This window comes from Lipophrys pholis (assembly GCF_963383615.2).
Source record: "Lipophrys pholis genome assembly, chromosome: 11".
Classification (NCBI taxonomy): Eukaryota; Metazoa; Chordata; class Actinopteri; order Blenniiformes; family Blenniidae; genus Lipophrys; species Lipophrys pholis.
Window position 1 is genome coordinate 455,557 of NC_137631.1, and position 17,543 is coordinate 473,099.

The 17,543-nt window shown below is 46.9% G+C and overlaps 1 protein-coding gene across 1 annotated transcript in view; it reads left to right on the plus strand.

Moving 5' to 3' along the window:
- The window catches only part of sntb2 (syntrophin, beta 2), a 27,440-nt gene extending 11,446 nt beyond the window's left edge, over positions 1–15,994 (plus strand). The window contains exons 2-7 of the mRNA XM_080475256.1: positions 2,297–2,495; positions 2,613–2,823; positions 4,649–4,791; positions 5,828–6,024; positions 11,010–11,200; positions 11,339–15,994. Of these exons, the coding sequence (XP_080331382.1) occupies positions 2,297–2,495; positions 2,613–2,823; positions 4,649–4,791; positions 5,828–6,024; positions 11,010–11,200; positions 11,339–11,431 (1,034 nt within the window). The 3' untranslated portion in view covers positions 11,432–15,994. The remainder of the gene's footprint in view (positions 1–2,296; positions 2,496–2,612; positions 2,824–4,648; positions 4,792–5,827; positions 6,025–11,009; positions 11,201–11,338) is intronic.
- Positions 15,995–17,543: the final 1,549 nt, after the last annotated feature.

Here is a 17,543-nt window from a genome sequence, read left to right on the forward strand (position 1 = left end):
ATTTCTGGGTTCTCCACCACGGATCTGATTTCTGGGTTCTCCACCATGGTTCTGATTTCTGGGTTCTCCACCAAGGTTCTGATTCCTGGGTTCTCCACCATGGTTCTGATTTCTGGGTTCTCCACCACGGATCTGATTTCTGGGTTCTCCACCATGGATCTGATTTCTGGGTTCTCCACCTTGGATCTGATTTCTGGGTTCTCCACCTTGGATCTGATTTCTGGGTTCTCCACCACGGATCTGATTTCTGCTGCGTCGTTCAGACTGAAGGAAAGAAAGAAAGAAAGAAAACAGAGTGAAGAGAAGCAGATGTTCCGTCGTCTGCGGAGCCAAGAAGTTACACAACCAAGTTCACTGCAGCAAGAACATCGTTCTACTCCTCCGCCCCTCGTCTCTCCTCTCACTTTGAAACGTCCTTGTTCCCAGTAACTCTTGAGCAAAGCAGCCAGTGACGGTTCTAGAACGCGACACATACTGTTTGTTCTTTTCTTCTTGTTAAATGACTTTTGAAAGAGTTAAGATTTGAGAATAAACTCGTACTTCCTGCATGTCGACACTTTCAAAGACTCATTTTACAATGTCTAGTTTGTAATCAGATTACATGTAAATAGCCAAAAGCAATGAGAGCATTTGCTCTTGTTAGTTGGGAGTTTAACCTTCGTCCAGTCGAGACGGATGAAAACAAATAGCTGCTTTCATTTTCTGCTCTTATTTTTAAAGGCTGATTTACTCGTCTATCATCAGTAACTTTTTCTCTTTTAACTGTTATTTTAGTCTTCAAGGAAGCTAAAATCACGACTGTTTGATTTTTTTATTTTTTTTATGATGAAATGATAATATATCAAACGGAGTTATGATGTCAAGGTAATTAAAACTACCAATAAAACACTAACCCTTAATAAAGATCATCATTTACGCGACGTTTCCACGTAGACAAACAACGATTCCTTCACAATAAGGCACATTTTCTATTGAAACTAACGGTGAAATGGTTCAAATAAACTAGGAAATTTAAATAAATAAATATAAAGTTGGTTCAAAGGCTTGTAAATTTGATAAGATTAGGAACTATTTTTAAAAATGCAAAAATAAAATGTACACAAGACAAAAAATGATCAAATGAAACGATTGATCGATGCTACTGTAGAAACCAAAGTACTTTATGAAGCTGATGACCCTGGAAGTAAAACCTGGAATCCACGTGTGACAGTACAACTGTTGGTTTCCATATTTTCCAGTTTCCTTCACGTTGCTGCAGAATCACTTCCTCCATGTTGGAAACGTCCAGCAGAGGTCAGATAAGCGCCGAGCGGCGGTCCTGGCTGCGCCGCTGGTAAACAAGGTGAAACGATGTGATCAGCGACCCAACACCGCCCTCTGCTGTCAACCTGATGTACAGCGGGGACGCGTCATCGATACCAGATTACACCGAGGCTCCGTTTACACACGTTCACAGTGAAAACGATCCGTTTTTGCAATTTGGTTCTGGAAAAGTTCCGCATTTCCACGGCAACGTTTCAGAAACGATGTAAACTAGAACTACACTCGGTAGAGCGCGGACCTTCTCCAACGCCACGTTTGTTTGTGGAACCGAGTTAGCATCGACGGCATGTTGGCTGCGTACAGACAAACCGATTAATAAACGTACGCAGACGAAAACAAAACCTTCGTTGGCGATTGAGGCTGATTGTTGAGAAAGTCAAACACAAAATGTCATGAATTGGCTCAGAAAGTGTTTTTTACAAATGGAGGTCCTGGAGGGGGTCCTGGAGGGGGTCCTGGAGTGTTTGTGGAGGGGGTCCTGGAGGGGGTCTTGGAGGGAGTCCTGGAGGGAGTCCTGGAGTGTTTGTGGAGGGGGTCCTGGAGGGGGTCTTGGAGGGAGTCCTGGAGGGAGTCCTGGAGTGTTTGTGGAGGGGGTCCTGGACAGGACCCAGGAGGGAGTCCTGGAGTTTTGTCTGCCAGGAAGTTTTTCAAATAAAGTTTTCATGTCAGTTTAAAAACACTTTCCAGAATCCAAACCTTTTGCACCGTGGTTTTATTTTGAAGGGCTGCTTCTGCTGTGCTGTGGTGGGCGTGTCCATCTGTGATGTTTGAACAAACCGCATGTCAGAGAGAAGATCCATGTACTTTTACTGTCGAGGTAATGGGGGCAGTGTTGATGAAACCAGTGGGGAAACGGCAGGTTAAGAACATCAGTCAATAGTTTGTGAGGAGACGCAGCTCGTCTCTAAAATGTCCCCTGATCAGACTGAACGTTCCAGCAGAATCATGTGTTCTCATGTTCTCTCCTCCACAGTGAAGTACATCCGCGAGGTGTCGCCGCTCTTCAAGAAGCCGTCGCTGGTGGCCGACCTGCCCTGGGAGGCGCCCAGCTCCAGCAGCGAGGACTCGGGCTCCACCAATCACAGCGGCTCCTCGTCCAAAGACCGCAAAGTCATCAGCCTGAAGATGTGCTTCATCAGCAGGAACCTCACCATGCCCGACCTGGAGAACAGGTGTCTGTCTGTCTGTCTGTCTGTCTGTCTGTCTGTCTTGACGGTCTGACGTTGCCATGGCGACCTAAGCTGTTAGTGACGTTGACGTGTGTGTGGTCCTGGTGTTTCCGCCCTCAGACTGCTGGAGCTCCACTCCCCAGACGGCCATCACACCGCGGTGCTGCGCTGTAAGGACGGCGCCACCGCCAACTCCTGGTTCACCGCCGTGCACACCAACATCGCCGCCCTGCTGCCACAGACGCTCGCTCACATCAACGCCTACCTGGGCACCTCCTCCTCCGCCTCCACACACCCACACCTCAAACTCATCGGCTGGCTCGCCGAACAGGTGCCTCCCCCACACGCTCTACTTACTAGTTACTAGTTACTAGTTACTGCGATCACTTCAAGGAGTAGTAATTACTTCACTAGCCAAGTCAGAAAATTAGTCGTTACCTGGGAAAGCAACAGTTGGGTTAATGCTGACATTACATCAGAGGGAGGAAGATGCTCTATAATCTGGATGTTAGTGGAGCAAGATGGCCTATAATCTGATGTTAGAGGAGGAAGGTGCTCTATAATCTGATGTTAGAGGAGGAAGGTGCTCTATAATCTGATGTTAAATGAGGAAGGTGTTCTATAATCTGATGTTGGAGGGGGACGATGCTCTATAATCTGGATGTTAGAGGAGGGAAATGCTCTATAATCTGATTACAGTTACCAGGTACTTCTTTAAAATGTTGTGTGTGCCAGGAAGCTAACCTTTATTTAAGCACGCTAATGCTAATGCTAATGTTGGCCAGCTTCCATGTTGCCGTCAGAAGAACTGAGGAAACGTTTCCAAACTTGATCATCTGCTCAGGTTTGGTGTTTCAGGACTGTCAGTCAGAGGCCAATAGCATCAGAGGTTGTGTTTCCGTTTCCTTTCATGTCTTTCATCTCAGCGCTGATACTCCCTCCTCCAGCACACACACACACACACACACACACACACACACACACACACACACACACACACACACACACACTCTTCTGCTCTGACCTCATACCTGCAGCGCACAGGAACTTCCTGTTTTCATGACTCAGCCTCTGAAACCAGGACGAGTTTCACTTCTCAGTCCCAGAAATAAAAAACCTGCTGTTCAGATTAATCTGGTTTCCAGAGGTCACTCCAGGTCGCACTCAACGTTTGGACACACGGCTTCGCCAGGAAACAGACAAAAGGTTTCCGTTGTGCGACTTCCTGCCGAGTCCACCGCCTTCTCAGCGCCGGCCGGGTTCAGCGATGGTGAAAGCGTGGCGCTCTGTTTCTAAAACGAGCTGAAGTCTCTCAAATGACATCATGCATACATTTCTAATCTTAATCCCATCGTCTTCAGGTTTCAGCATAACGTCACGTCTTTAATCAGACAGACTCTTTATCCTGCTCATGAGCAGACTGTTAGCTTTAGCATTCGCTGTTGCATTATCACTAACCTCCTGTTTGCTGGAGCTGCTCGTCACTCCTGAAATAACTCGGAACCCATTTTCAAGTGAAAATGGAAAACGTTTGTTGCGTCTTGTGCTTCCGTTTCCACGACGACGACGCTCAGAGCCACTGAACACACAGCTTTTTCAAAACGTTTCGTCTCCGTGGAAACGGGGGAAACTTTTCTGAAACGCTGCTACTTCGCAAGTGCACCACGGTAAGAATAATGGTTCCTCCAGAGCGCCAACAACAACAGCGCCAACTCGTGGCCTGGCACGCTAACTACATCGTTTTCAGCATTTCTGTCGTTGCCATGGAAACCGACACTGTTTTCAAAATGTTCCCATGTAAACACAAAGCTTTTCTTAAACGAAGGCGCAAACCGTTTTCCACCCGAAGCGTTGTGTGAACAGGGCCTCAGTCTTTCTGACAGCATCATGAAATATGTCCCACTTCAGCATTATCCTGGATCTGCAGGAACTGGGATTAGCATTAGCACGCTTAATTAGCACCTAGCTTCCCTTTTCAGCAGCTTCCTGTGTGTCAGTGGTGTTTTTCTTCATGTCATCAGAATGTTACTACAAGCCTGTCGGAACCAGAGTGACGCTTGACTGAAAGCTAACGCTAATTAGCAGTAAGGTGGCGAGCTTTAACCGAACGCTCTCCGTGGTGACATTAGCCCCTCCCCCCCGCCGCTCTGCTTCAGGTGCAGCTGGAAGGTGGGCGGCAGCAGTACCGGCCGGTGGTGATGGCGCTGACGGAGAAGGACATCCTGCTGTTTGAATCGGTGCCGTGGAGCCGGGAGTCCTGGTCCATGCCGCTGCTCACACACCCCCTGCTGGCCACCAGGTACAGCTGCACCCTGCTCTCCTCATGAAATACACACATTTCACGAACTCTTTACATATAATTAAAGACGTTTTGATTTATTTGTTTAGTAAGTGTACGATTCAGCAGAAGATGTCAAATGTGTGATTTTAGCTGCATGTTTTGTTTCAATCGCAGCTTAATAATCCTTTTTTCTGCTCATGATATCTTTAGAACAGCGCAGAACACTTCAATCCATCCTTCTTTTGCTATCTCTTGAAAAGCTGTGGACACTTACCGCGGCCATTTGTGTTTCTTTCTTGTGCACACAGTGCAAAAGTCCAGTTACATTAGTAACTCCCTCATGTCCGCTCCAAATGTAACGGCAGAAAAGCTTATTACCGTCACCAACGTTGGGAGAAGGTTATGTTTTTGTATGTATGTCTGTATGTATGTCTGTATGTATGTCTGTATGTCGGTCGGTCGGTCGGTCGGTCGGTCGGTCGGTCGGTCGGTCGGTCGGTCGGTCGGTCTGTTACCAACTTTTTACAAAAACTTCTCACCCAAATTCCATGAAATCTTCCTAGATGATTTGAATCATCAAGGATTAATCCATTAGATCTTTGGACATTAACGACTAAATGTTTCTGAATAAATAACAAAGTGGATGAGAGAGGCTCCTCACGGAGGAGATCAAAGATCAGCATCTGTTGCCATGGAGACGCTCCCTGCTCAGTGCTTCACGGTGATGTAGCTACCTGACAGGCTAGTTGGCATTGATATGAGCTAACAGCTAACATGCTACCGATGCTAACTCAGTTCCACAAACAAATGTGGCGTTGGTGAAGACCTGCGCTCTACCGAGTGTAGCTCTAGTCTTGAAATGAGATTTAAATGTCTATCAAATCAATTGAATTTATTTTGGAAGTCAAACACAGTAAGTAGTGAGGAAGGGGTAGAATACGAACGTGTACTTTAAGGCCCGAGGTACGACCCAAGTGAAAACGCTTCTAACTTCCTCCTGCGCCGTCTTTGGGTGGTCGCTCTATTCAACACGTGTGTTCGGTTCTCTGTGCAGGCTGGTCCACTCAGGCAGCGCCCGGGGTTCTCCGGCTCAGGGCTCCGACCTGGCCTTCGCCACGAGGACCGGCACCGGCCGAGGCATCGAGTCCCACATCTTCCGGGTGGAGACCCACTGGGACCTGTCCTCCTGGACCCGAGCTCTGGTGCAGGGAGCGCACGCTGCCGCCGAGCTCATCAAGGAGGTCTCCATCGGTGAGCGTTAGAGGAGGAAGATGCTCTATAACCTGATGTTGGAGGGGGAGGTGCTCTATAACCTGATGTTAGAGGGGGAGGTGCTCTATGACCTGATGTTAGAGGGGGAGGTGCTCTATGACCTGATGTTAGAGGGGGAGGTGCTCTATAACCTGATGTTAGAGAGGGAGGTGCTCTATAACCTGATGTTAGAGGGGGAGGTGCTCTATAACCTGATGTTAGAGGGGGAGGTGCTCTATAACCTGATGTTAGAGGAGGAGGTGCTCTATAACCTGATGTTAGAGGGGGAGGTGCTCTATGACCTGATGTTAGAGGGGGAGGTGCTCTATAACCTGATGTTAGAGAGGGAGGTGCTCTATAACCTGATGTTAGAGAGGGAGGTGCTCTATAACCTGATGTTAGAGGGGGAGGTGCTCTATAACCTGATGTTAGAGGGGGAGGTGCTCTATGACCTGATGTTAGAGGGGGAGGTGCTCTATAACCTGATGTTAGAGGAGGAGGTGCTCTATGACCTGATGTTAGAGGGGGAGGTGCTCTATGACCTGATGTTAGAGGGGGAGGTGCTCTATAACCTGATGTTAGAGGGGGAGGTGCTCTATAACCTGATGTTAGAGGGGGAGGTGCTCTATAACCTGATGTTAGAGGGGGAGGTGCTCTATAACCTGGTGTTAGAGGGGGAGGTGCTCTATAACCTGATGTTAGAGGAGGAGGTGCTCTATGACCTGATGTTAGAGGAGGAGGTGCTCTATGACCTGATGTTAGAGGGGGAGGTGCTCTATAACCTGATGTTAGAGGGGGAGATGCTCTATAACCTGATGTTAGAGAGGGAGGTGCTCTTTAACCTGATGTTAGAGGGGGAGGTGCTCTATAACCTGATGTTAGAGGAGGAGGTGCTCTATGACCTGATGTTAGAGGGGGAGGTGCTCTATAACCTGATGTTAGAGGAGGAAGACGCTCTATAATCTGATGTTAGAGGAGGAAGACGCTCTATAATCTACATATTGGTGCTCTATAATAGGGTGCTGGTGATCTACATATTGATGCTCTATAATCTAGATGTTGATGCTCTATAACCTGATGTTAGAGGGGAGGTGCTCTATAACCTGATGTTAGAGGAGGAGGTGCTCTATAACCTGATGTTGGAGGAGGAGGTGCTCTATGACCTGATGTTAGAGGGGGAGGTGCTCTATGACCTGATGTTAGAGGGGGAGGTGCTCTATAACCTGATGTTAGAGGGGGAGGTGCTCTATAACCTGATGTTAGAGGAGGAGGTGCTCTATGACCTGATGTTAGAGGGGGAGGTGCTCTATAACCTGATGTTAGAGGAGGAGGTGCTCTATAACCTGATGTTAGAGGAGGAGGTGCTCTATGACCTGATGTTAGAGGGGGAGGTGCTCTATAACCTGATGTTAGAAGAGGAGGTGCTCTATGACCTGATGTTAGAGGGGGAGGTGCTCTATAACCTGATGTTAGAGGAGGAGGTGCTCTATAACCTGATGTTAGAGGAGGAGGTGCTCTATGACCTGATGTTAGAGGGGGTGCTCTATAACCTGATGTTAGAGGAGGAGGTGCTCTATGACCTGATGTTAGAGGGGGAGGTGCTCTATAACCTGATGTTAGAGGGGGTGCTCTATAACCTGATGTTAGAGGAGGAGGTGCTCTATAACCTGATGTTAGAGGAGAAGGTGCTCTATGACCTGATGTTAGAGGGGGAGGTGCTCTATAACCTGATGTTAGAAGAGGAGGTGCTCTATGACCTGATGTTAGAGGGGGAGGTGCTCTATAACCTGATGTTAGAGGAGGAGGTGCTCTATAACCTGATGTTAGAGGAGGAGGTGCTCTATGACCTGATGTTAGGGGGGAGGTGCTCTATAACCTGATGTTAGAGGGGGTGCTCTATAACCTGATGTTAGAGGAGGAGGTGCTCTATGACCTGATGTTAGAGGGGGAGGTGCTCTATAACCTGATGTTAGAGGGGGTGCTCTATAACCTGATGTTAGAGGAGAAGGTGCTCTATGACCTGATGTTAGAGGGGGTGCTCTATAACCTGATGTTAGAGGAGGAGGTGCTCTATGACCTGATGTTAGAGGAGGAGGTGCTCTATAACCTGATGTTAGAGGAGGAGGTGCTCTATAACCTGATGTTAGAGGAGGAGGTGCTCTATGACCTGATGTTAGGGGGGAGGTGCTCTATAACCTGATGTTAGAGGGGGTGCTCTATAACCTGATGTTAGAGGAGGAGGTGCTCTATGACCTGATGTTAGAGGGGGAGGTGCTCTATAACCTGATGTTAGAGGGGGTGCTCTATAACCTGATGTTAGAGGAGAAGGTGCTCTATGACCTGATGTTAGAGGGGGTGCTCTATAACCTGATGTTAGAGGAGGAGGTGCTCTATGACCTGATGTTAGAGGAGGAGGTGCTCTATAACCTGATGTTAGAGGAGGAGGTGCTCTATGACCTGATGTTAGAGGGGGAGGTGCTCTATAACCTGATGTTAGAGGAGGAGGTGCTCGATGACCTGATGTTAGAGGGGGAGGTGCTCTATAACCTGATGTTAGAGGGGGAGGTGCTCTATAACCTGATGTTAGAGAGGGAGGTGCTCTTTAACCTGATGTTAGAGGGGGAGGTGCTCTATAACCTGATGTTAGAGGAGGGGGTGCTCTATGACCTGATGTTAGAGGGGGAGGTGCTCTATAACCTGATGTTAGAGGAGGAAGACGCTCTATAATCTGATGTTAGAGGAGGAAGACGCTCTATAATCTACATATTGGTGCTCTATAATAGGGTGCTGGTGATCTACATATTGATGCTCTATAATCTAGATGTTGGTGCACTCTAATCTAAATGTTGATGCTCTATAATCTAGATGTTGCTGCTCTATAATCTGGATGTTGGTGCTCTATAATCTAGATGCTGATGCTCTATAATCTGGATGTTATATACAGCAGTTTCAACATGTAACTAAAGAAATCTTACAGAAAGTTACACGAATGTGTCGCTTCACCTTCAAGCCTTTAGCCGGTACCGTTACCTCCTCGATCGTTCATCTGCGTGCGTACGTTTATCTTTCCTCCGTAACCTTCCACGGTTTTATATACGTTGGTTTTGTCTGTCGCTCTGTTGTCGTCCAGACTAAACTTCCTCATGGTGAAGTTTGGTTTTCTTTCAGATCAGTTTGGCAGAGAGGGGAAGCAGAAGTAGGAGCAGAGGGGAAGGTTTCCTCTCTCTGAGGAACAATAGCTGGCTCTGACACACACACACACACACACACACACACACACACACACACACACACACACACACCCCTCTGGGGTTACAGTAATACACATGGAAGTGCTTTCAGATCAAATGACCTCACAGAGGAGCACCAGGCTGGCCCAGTCCACTTCTTTTTAAAGCGGAGACACCTGCCCAGGTGCTGCAGCTCTACAATCCTGGTTCTAGGACATTTGTCTAGGTGTTGCAGTTCTACAATCCTGCTTCGAGGAAAGTTGTCTAGGTGCTGCAGCTCTACAATCCTGGTTCTAGGTCATTTGTCTAGGTGTTGCAGCTCTACAATCCTGCTTCTAGGATAGTTGTCTCGGTGTTGCAGCTCTACAATCCGGGTTCTAGGTCATTTGTCTAGGTGTTGCAGCTCTACAATCCTAGTTCGAAATCAGTTGTCTAGGTGCTGCAGCTCTACAATCCTGGTTCTAGGACATTTGTCTAGGTGTTGCAGCTCTACAATCCTGGTTCGAAATCAGTTGTCTAGGTGCTGCAGCTCTACAATCCTGGTTCTAGAACATTTGTCTAGGTGTTGCAGCTCTACAATCCTGGTTCTACGACATTTGTCTAGGTGTTGCAGTTCTACAATCCTGCTTCGAGGATAGTTGTCTAGGTGCTGCAGCTCTACAATCCTGGTTCTAGGACATTTGTCTAGGTGTTGCAGCTCTACAATCCTGGTTCGAAATCAGTTGTCTAGGTGCTGCAGCTCTACAATCCTGGTTCGAGGTCATTTTTCTAGGTGCTGCAGCTCTACAATCCTGGTTCTACGACATTTGTCTCGGTGCTGCAGCCCTACACTCCAAGTTCTGGAGAATCAGTGGGTCCAGCCTGGGGTCCGGGGCCCCCTTGAGGCGACACCAGGGATCAAACTGGGCGGGGCTTTGTCCGCTCTCGGGTTATTGGAACCAGACCTGAGTGTTCCTGGACTCTGCGGCCTGAGAGTGGGCGTGTCCTCCAGGGTCTGGTACTTTTGTTAGTTTCTGGTTTTAGTTTCCGACCGGGTGTAGAACCAGCCTGGGACTGTTTACAGACTCAGTCTAACTAAACCTGGAGTTACCTGGTTGGACTGTTTTCACTGTTTCTAATGTTTGTCGATGTTTTGGTTCTGCAGCGGGTTTAGACCAGCCTGAGATTTCTGGAGTTGGTTTTAGACGGTTTCCTTTTCTAGTCAAGAATTTCTTTAGACCACGTTTAGGTTTGGGACTAGTTTTAGACCAGGTTAAAAACTCCTCCGACGGTCATTCTGGATGTTTTCTTTCTTGTTTTGGACTTTAGAAATGCTAAGACTTGTTTGGACACAAACAGTCGCGCTTCATGTTGATCGAGTCGCTAAAAGAGAAATAAAACCTTTCAATTTAAACTTCAGAGGTTTAAAACAATTAGACCCAAAAATGACTCAAATCTCAACATAGCGCTGATTTTAATGAAACCTTATAAATACAGTGAAATGTTCCAGAAAACCAACCTGCTGCATTCTGGGTGTTTTTTTCCAGCGTGGCTTTTAGGCTAATGCTAGTTAGCGTTCATGGCAGCGTCGCTGAGTCTCAGCTGTGTCGGTGTCGCTGCTCTTCAGGAATTCTGTTTGGAAAAGTTTGAATTGTTCAACTTGTCTTGGTTTGTTTGACGGGCGCGTCGTGTTTCACGCCTGCTCTGCTGCCGTCGGTCGACCGACCGTCGGTCGTTGGTCTCGTATCACCAGTCAGCTCTGTGACTCTCCTCCAGGCTGCACCTTGAACCGGCAGGACGTCCGGCTGACGCTACACTACGAGAAAGGCTTCACCGTGACCCGGGACCCGGTCGACCCTGCAGGGGGCGCCATACTCTTCAGATACCCCTACGAGAAACTCAAAGTGTCTGCCGACGACGGGATACGCAACCTGTACCTTGACTTTGGCGGTCCGGAGGGGGAAATGGTGAGAAGAACTCAGTTTGTTTGAATCCAGTAACGAATGGAGGATGGGAGGCTGAGAGGTCTGAGAAGATTCAACGACAGGATGGTAAATCTGGTTTAATCGAAGTGGAACTCATCCGTCCTTCCTTCCTCCGTCCAGGTGTTTGACCTCCACTCCGGTCCGAAGCCGGTAGTCTTCGTCCTTCACTCCTTCCTGTCGGCCAAACTCACCAGGATGGGCCTCCTGACGTGAAACAGCAGCACCCGGAGGATGTTCTTCTTTTTCTAATTCTTCTTTTATCTTGTTGGTTTTTTTTTTGTTGTTTTTTTTTCCTTATTTCCATTCCCGGCTGAAGCAGGGGCCTGAGGGAGCGCTGCAGGGCAAAACATAACCCAGGAGATTGTCTCGACCGGTGCCTTGTCTTCCAGCTTTTCCTGCAGGTCCAAAGGAAGTGAGGAGCGAAAAGTCGCTGTTAATCTGGTAACGTTCCACCTGGTCGGGGTTCTAATGCCGGTGCGTTCAAGGCCAACTGGGAAATTAGAAAGCTGCTACTTTTTTAGTGGAAAGTCAAACCCGGATGAACCTGACGTGTTCTGGAACTGATCCGCTGCAAAGCTTCACTGAACATTCATCTCACACTCGGAGCTCCACGCCTGGAAAGTGGGAATTTCCCACCAGGAAAGTGGGAAGTTTCAAGTGACGCATTGGTCAGAGGCGGGATTCAGCCTGAAGTCTGTTTTGAAGTAAACGCCGCTCTAAAATGTGTTCAGGTAGTTTTCACCTCACGTATCGGTTGTTATGACGTTTTATTCTGAAAGTACAAAGGGATGTGAGGAATCGCCCCAACATCCTTCTCTCTCATTTATTCATGACTCTCAGCCAGGAAACAGTATTTCCTGACAATGTACTCTGTAGTACTCAAAGTGAAAGTAACTGATTAGCCTAGCATGTAGCCCACTAGCTACAGAGCTAACCGCAGTATTTACGTACGTGTTGAAGGTGAGTAATATTAACCACTTCCTGTGTTCTTAGAGATCAATACATCAATATTGTGTATATTAATACACAAGGATGAAGTATTGATGGTGAGGAAGTTGAACACTCCTTAATGGGAAACGGGACTTTCCCAGCTGGTAACTTTGCGATTTCCCAGCTGAATGAACGCACCGTTTCTTTCTGTTAGTGTGACGGGACGTTGTGTGTGACTGAACGACGGCAGCGGCTCTGCGGTCGCAGCAAAGGGCTTTTTTCACTTCTGGTTCTTTTTCGCTCAGACTAGTAAAACACTCCCTTCCTCTACTCTGCCTGTCATTCCTGAACGGCCTTCTTACCCACTTCTCACGACATTTGTTCGTGTCGGTTTTATTGTGGAGCAGTGGGACAGGGCAGAGAGTGAAGACGTTGTGGACGTTGTGGACGTTGTGGACGTTGTGGACGCTGCAGCTTCCTGTCGGCGCCATAGTTAGTGTGCCTGCACCTCCGCCCAGAAACCTCCTGTTGTAGTCAGGATCGCCGACTGTGCCTTGTTACATGTAGTCAAAGACTCTTTCAAAATGTTACTCTATTTTTTATGCTTCAGACCTGCACAAGCAGTAGTATTACTCCTCCAGTGTAAAATCCTCTTACTGTGTTGGTTTTCTAACCGTTGATCTCCTGGTGGCTTCTCTCCCCGCCCGCCAGCTCCGGGTCCGTTCACACGGAAACGCAAAACTTCCTGTTGCGTTTTCAGGCTCCGTTTACGCAACGACGGTGCTCAGACTCACTGAAAACAATACGGCTCCAGAACGCAGCAACTACTGGTTCTGCACATGCTCAGTACAGCCAATCAGAACGATGTTTCCTCCAAGTTGGTCTGTCCACTAGAACGTCCGCTTCCATTGTGGTTTCATTACAAAAACAGCCCCCACTAGTGGCCCAACATGCTAACTGCATCGTTTTCAGTGACGAACGCTTCCATGGAAATGGACGTGTGTGTGTGTGTGTGTGTGTGTGTGTGTGTGTGTGTGTGTGTGTGTGTGTGTGTGTGTGTGTGTGTGTGTGTGTGTGTGTGTGTGTGTGTGTGTGTGTGTGTGTGTGTGTGTGTGTGTGTGTGTGTGTGTGTGTGTGTGTGTGTGTGTGTGTGTGTGTGTGTGTGTGTGTGTGTGTGATATCTTCTGCCACGTCAGGGTTTTATCCCTCAGTCTGGTCTTGCAGGCTCGCTTGTGTCCTGTCAGGTCTCGTCCTGTTCCGATCATGCTATCAGTGCTATGAGCACGAAGGCCAGCTAATGAGACGCAGTGAACCTGCCAGTCCACATCCAGGGTAAAACAAACCCTTCAAACCCAGCGGCAATCTGTGGACACACAACCAAGAGTCACACACAGTCTGTTTGCTACTATAATAACACACACACACACACACACACACAACAGTCATCTTCCTCTTTATTCTGTCTCATAAACGGGAAACTTTATATTCCACATCTTTGATTTCCGCGGTCTTGAAAGATGCAGTTTGTAAGATGTGTGCAGTACCACGTCTGTGCACTGGGTGGCAGCAGTGAGTTCCTTCGGTAGTTAAACCTTCAGACGGGTTTGTCGTGTATCGTGTTGATGCTTCTTTGGCTGAACGGAGGACAGATTAGACAGACTGACTCACTGCACCACCCTGTGGTTCAAAGTGGTATTACAACTCATAACTAGACCGATGTCTTATCGCCTGACTTCCTGACTGTTACCTTTTGAATGTTGAAACTATTTGCACGTCTTCTGCTAAAAAAATGAAAAAAAAAAATCTGCATTTTGTACTTTAAACGACAGGAAATCATATTTTACTTCAAATGCAACAAACCAGTGTGAAAACTCCCCCAAAGTGTTTCAACGGGTGAAAACTGAGGCGTCGAATTCAGATTGAGAACCAGAGTGAGACAGTTTCCAGAAAACCTGAGACACTGTCTTCACTGTCCTTTTCCTCTCTTTGTTGTTTTCATTCATTTCATGGTTTTTCTTCATGTTTACCTTCTTTCTGTGGTCAGAATCCAGCAAATGTGGCCTTTTTTCACAAATTAAAAAAAAAATTAGTTTCTATTATTTTTTTCCTCGTTTAGCAAATTTTCAATATAAGACAAAACTGTTAATTAGACGTGACCGATTTTCTGGTTATTCCTGTTTAGAATAACAAAAAACATTGAATGTCCAACATTTCAAGAAATCAAACTTTTGTCCAAAACTTTGAACAACAGCGGCGTTGTGCTGCTGCTGCGGCGTTGTGCTGCTGCGGCGTTGTGCTGCTGCGGCGTTGAGGAGCAGCGTTGTGCTGCAGCGTTGAGGAGTGGCGTTGTGCTGCAGCGTTGAGGAGCGGCATTGTGCTGCAGCGGCGTTGAGGAGCGGCGTTGTGCTGCAGCGTTGTGCTGCAGCGTTGAGGAGCAGCGTTGTGCTGCAGCGTTGAGGAGCAGCGTTGTGCTGCAGCGTTGAGGAGCGGCGTTGTGCTGCAGCGTTGAGGAGCGGCGTTGTGCTGCAGCGTTGAGGAGCGGCGTTGTGCTGCAGCGTTGAGGAGCGGCGTTGTGCTGCAGCGTTGTGCTGCAGCGTTGAGGAGCAGCGTTGTGCTGCTGCGGCGTTGTGCTGCTGCTGCGGCGATGTGCAGCGTTGTGCTGCTGCAGCGTTGAGGAGCAGCGTTGTGCTGCTGCAGCGTTGAGGAGCAGCGTTGAGGAGCAGCGTTGTGCTGCAGCGTTGAGGAGCAGCGTTGTGCTGCTGCAGCGTTGAGGAGCAGCGTTGAGGAGCAGCGTTGTGCTGCAGCGTTGAGGAGCAGCGTTGTGCTGCTGCAGCGTTGAGGAGCAGCGTTGAGGAGCAGCGTTGTGCTGCAGCGTTGAGGAGCAGCATGGTGCCGCTCCAGACGTTGTCCCTGTTGGGGACAAAGCTTCCATTGTTTTAGACACTGAAACATGAGGAGGGCGAGATGAAGTACCTCGTCTCCGTGACCCTGTACTTCATGTCCTTCACTCACTTTGGAGATTGTTTAACAATCTGAAATCGCCCGTCGCCATGGAAACATTAACTGAGCAGATTTAGGAAGAGAACTGAGGAGGAAGAAGAAAAGAACAGATTCACATCAACCTCATGAGTCTTTTAAAGAATTTTTAACAAAGAACAGGAAGAAAAGAAAACTGGTAAACGAGTGATAAAACTGTTACTGAATAAAAAGACCTGCTTCTTTTTACCAATATTCTGTTAAACTAAAATATCTTTAAGTTCATGAGAATATAGAAGAAAACAAAAATTGTGTAAAAAGAACCAAAAGACTCTAAAATGCTTTTTTATTTTTTACTTTTATGTTTTTAGAAGAAAATAAGTCAATAACTTTTCCAAAATTGCAGCTTGAGTTGAAAAACTAAGAGAAGAAAAGTGACTTCTTCTATTTTCTCAACCGGTTCTGCTTTATGGGAGTTTTCACTTTCATCACTTGGTCAAGGTCGTTACTCTGAGGGTGTAATCTGATTACAGCCTGCAGCCCGTCCATCTCTTTGCTTCACGCACTAAACCCGAGGACCCCCACCACACACACACACACACACACACACACTACCCCCAGACAGTGAATGTACCTTTTACCCCCCCCCCCCTGTTTCTTTTCTCATCTATGCAACACTTGAGAGAGAGAATGAAGAAAGACTTCCTCTCGTCTGTGGAACCAAAGGTCCAAAGTGTGGCAGCTGCGTCCGACACAATCAATCCTGTCTTATGCAAAGTGTTGTTCTTCTCAGTATACAGTGTGTACCATGGATCACAGCTCTGTTGTAATCCTATGTAAATACATACCAATAAAAACTCTTACCAACTACACCGGAGGATGTGTCACTCAAAAAGTAACTGATTACAGTTTCTGATGGCTGCTGGTTGAGATGAGCTTTGTGTTCTAAAGAAATGAGAAACTATCCTGGTCCCATCTGGGCCGGTGAAGAGATCCAGGTCCTCCCTGCATCTGGGCCGGTGAAGAGATCCAGGTCCTCCCTGCATCTGGGCCGGTGAAGAGATCCAGGTCCTCCCTGCATCTGGGTTCCATAAAACTGAATAATATAACAGTAACTCCTCTTTTCAGTGAGACTAACGGCTTTTCCTGATTATTAATTTGTTTGGTCGAGAGCAGCAGGCATGAAACACTTGGATTTGAGAGACGAGGAACAAAAGTGGCAGCCTTATTGCAGGTGGAGGAGGAGGAGGGGGTGGAGGAGGAGGTGAAGGGGGTGGAGGAGGAGGTGAAGGGGGTGGAGGAGGTGAAGGGGTGGAGGAGGTGAAGGGGTGGAGGAGGTGAAGGGGTGGAGGAGGTGGAGGAGCATCAGCAGCAAACCGTGAAGGCCGGACACAAATCGTCAAATTGGCCTGAAGAGAAATCAGAGAGGTTGTTTCACATTATTTCCCTATTATTATTAATTATTTATTAATTATTATTAATTAATTAATTAATATTATTATTATTAATTATTTATTAATTATTATTAATTAATTAATATTATTATTAATTATTTATTAATTATTATTAATTAATTAATATTATTATTATTAATTATTATTAATTATTTATTATTATTATTAATTATTATTATTATTAAGACTTTATTCGTGCCACATGGGAATTTTCAGTTCTCACGTTGAACTGTTTTATTGTTGCAGTACCAGAGAAGAAAACTACAGTTTTAATGTGAGTTAATTAATGTCAGGCTTCAGTTTTATCCTCACATCTGGCTAATCCATTGAAAACATATTTATTGATGCTTGTGCCACGTTTATATTTAATCCAAACTAAAGCGGATTTCACTTCCCGTTTTAAAAATTGTCTATTTTTCAGCAGAGCAGGTTTCTGTACTTCCGGTGTTTTACTGTAAGGACCGGAAGTGCCGTTAGCGTTAGCTTCCGGTTAGCCGCAGGGTACTAGTCCCTCCTACCTCCTTTAGCCTAGGAACCACTGACGGTTCCTTTACCAGAGGAGACCTGCTCATGTTCCCCCACAATTCCTTGCAGCGACAACATTTAAAGGAACCCGCTGATCGGAGCGTTCAGGGAAACTCAGGATGACTGAAAAAGGAGCAGATCTTCTAGAACCCAGATCCCAACTAGGAATGTTCTGAATGTTGTAGAACCAACACAGTAAAGTCCAGTTGTAGTGCAGCCTGTTCTCACTCTGATTGGTTCTTTATTCACCTGCCAGCCGTTTCCCTTTAGTTCCTCTTTTCCTTTCATTTACATTCAAACCTGAGATATTAGATCACAGGTTAGAACCTCAGGGGAACGTGGTAGAAATCACCTTTTTGTAGTCACTTTTCGAAGATTTGTAGTTTTTTCACCACGACTGACGTCACTAACCTGCGCCGCCGTCACATTATTATTACGTC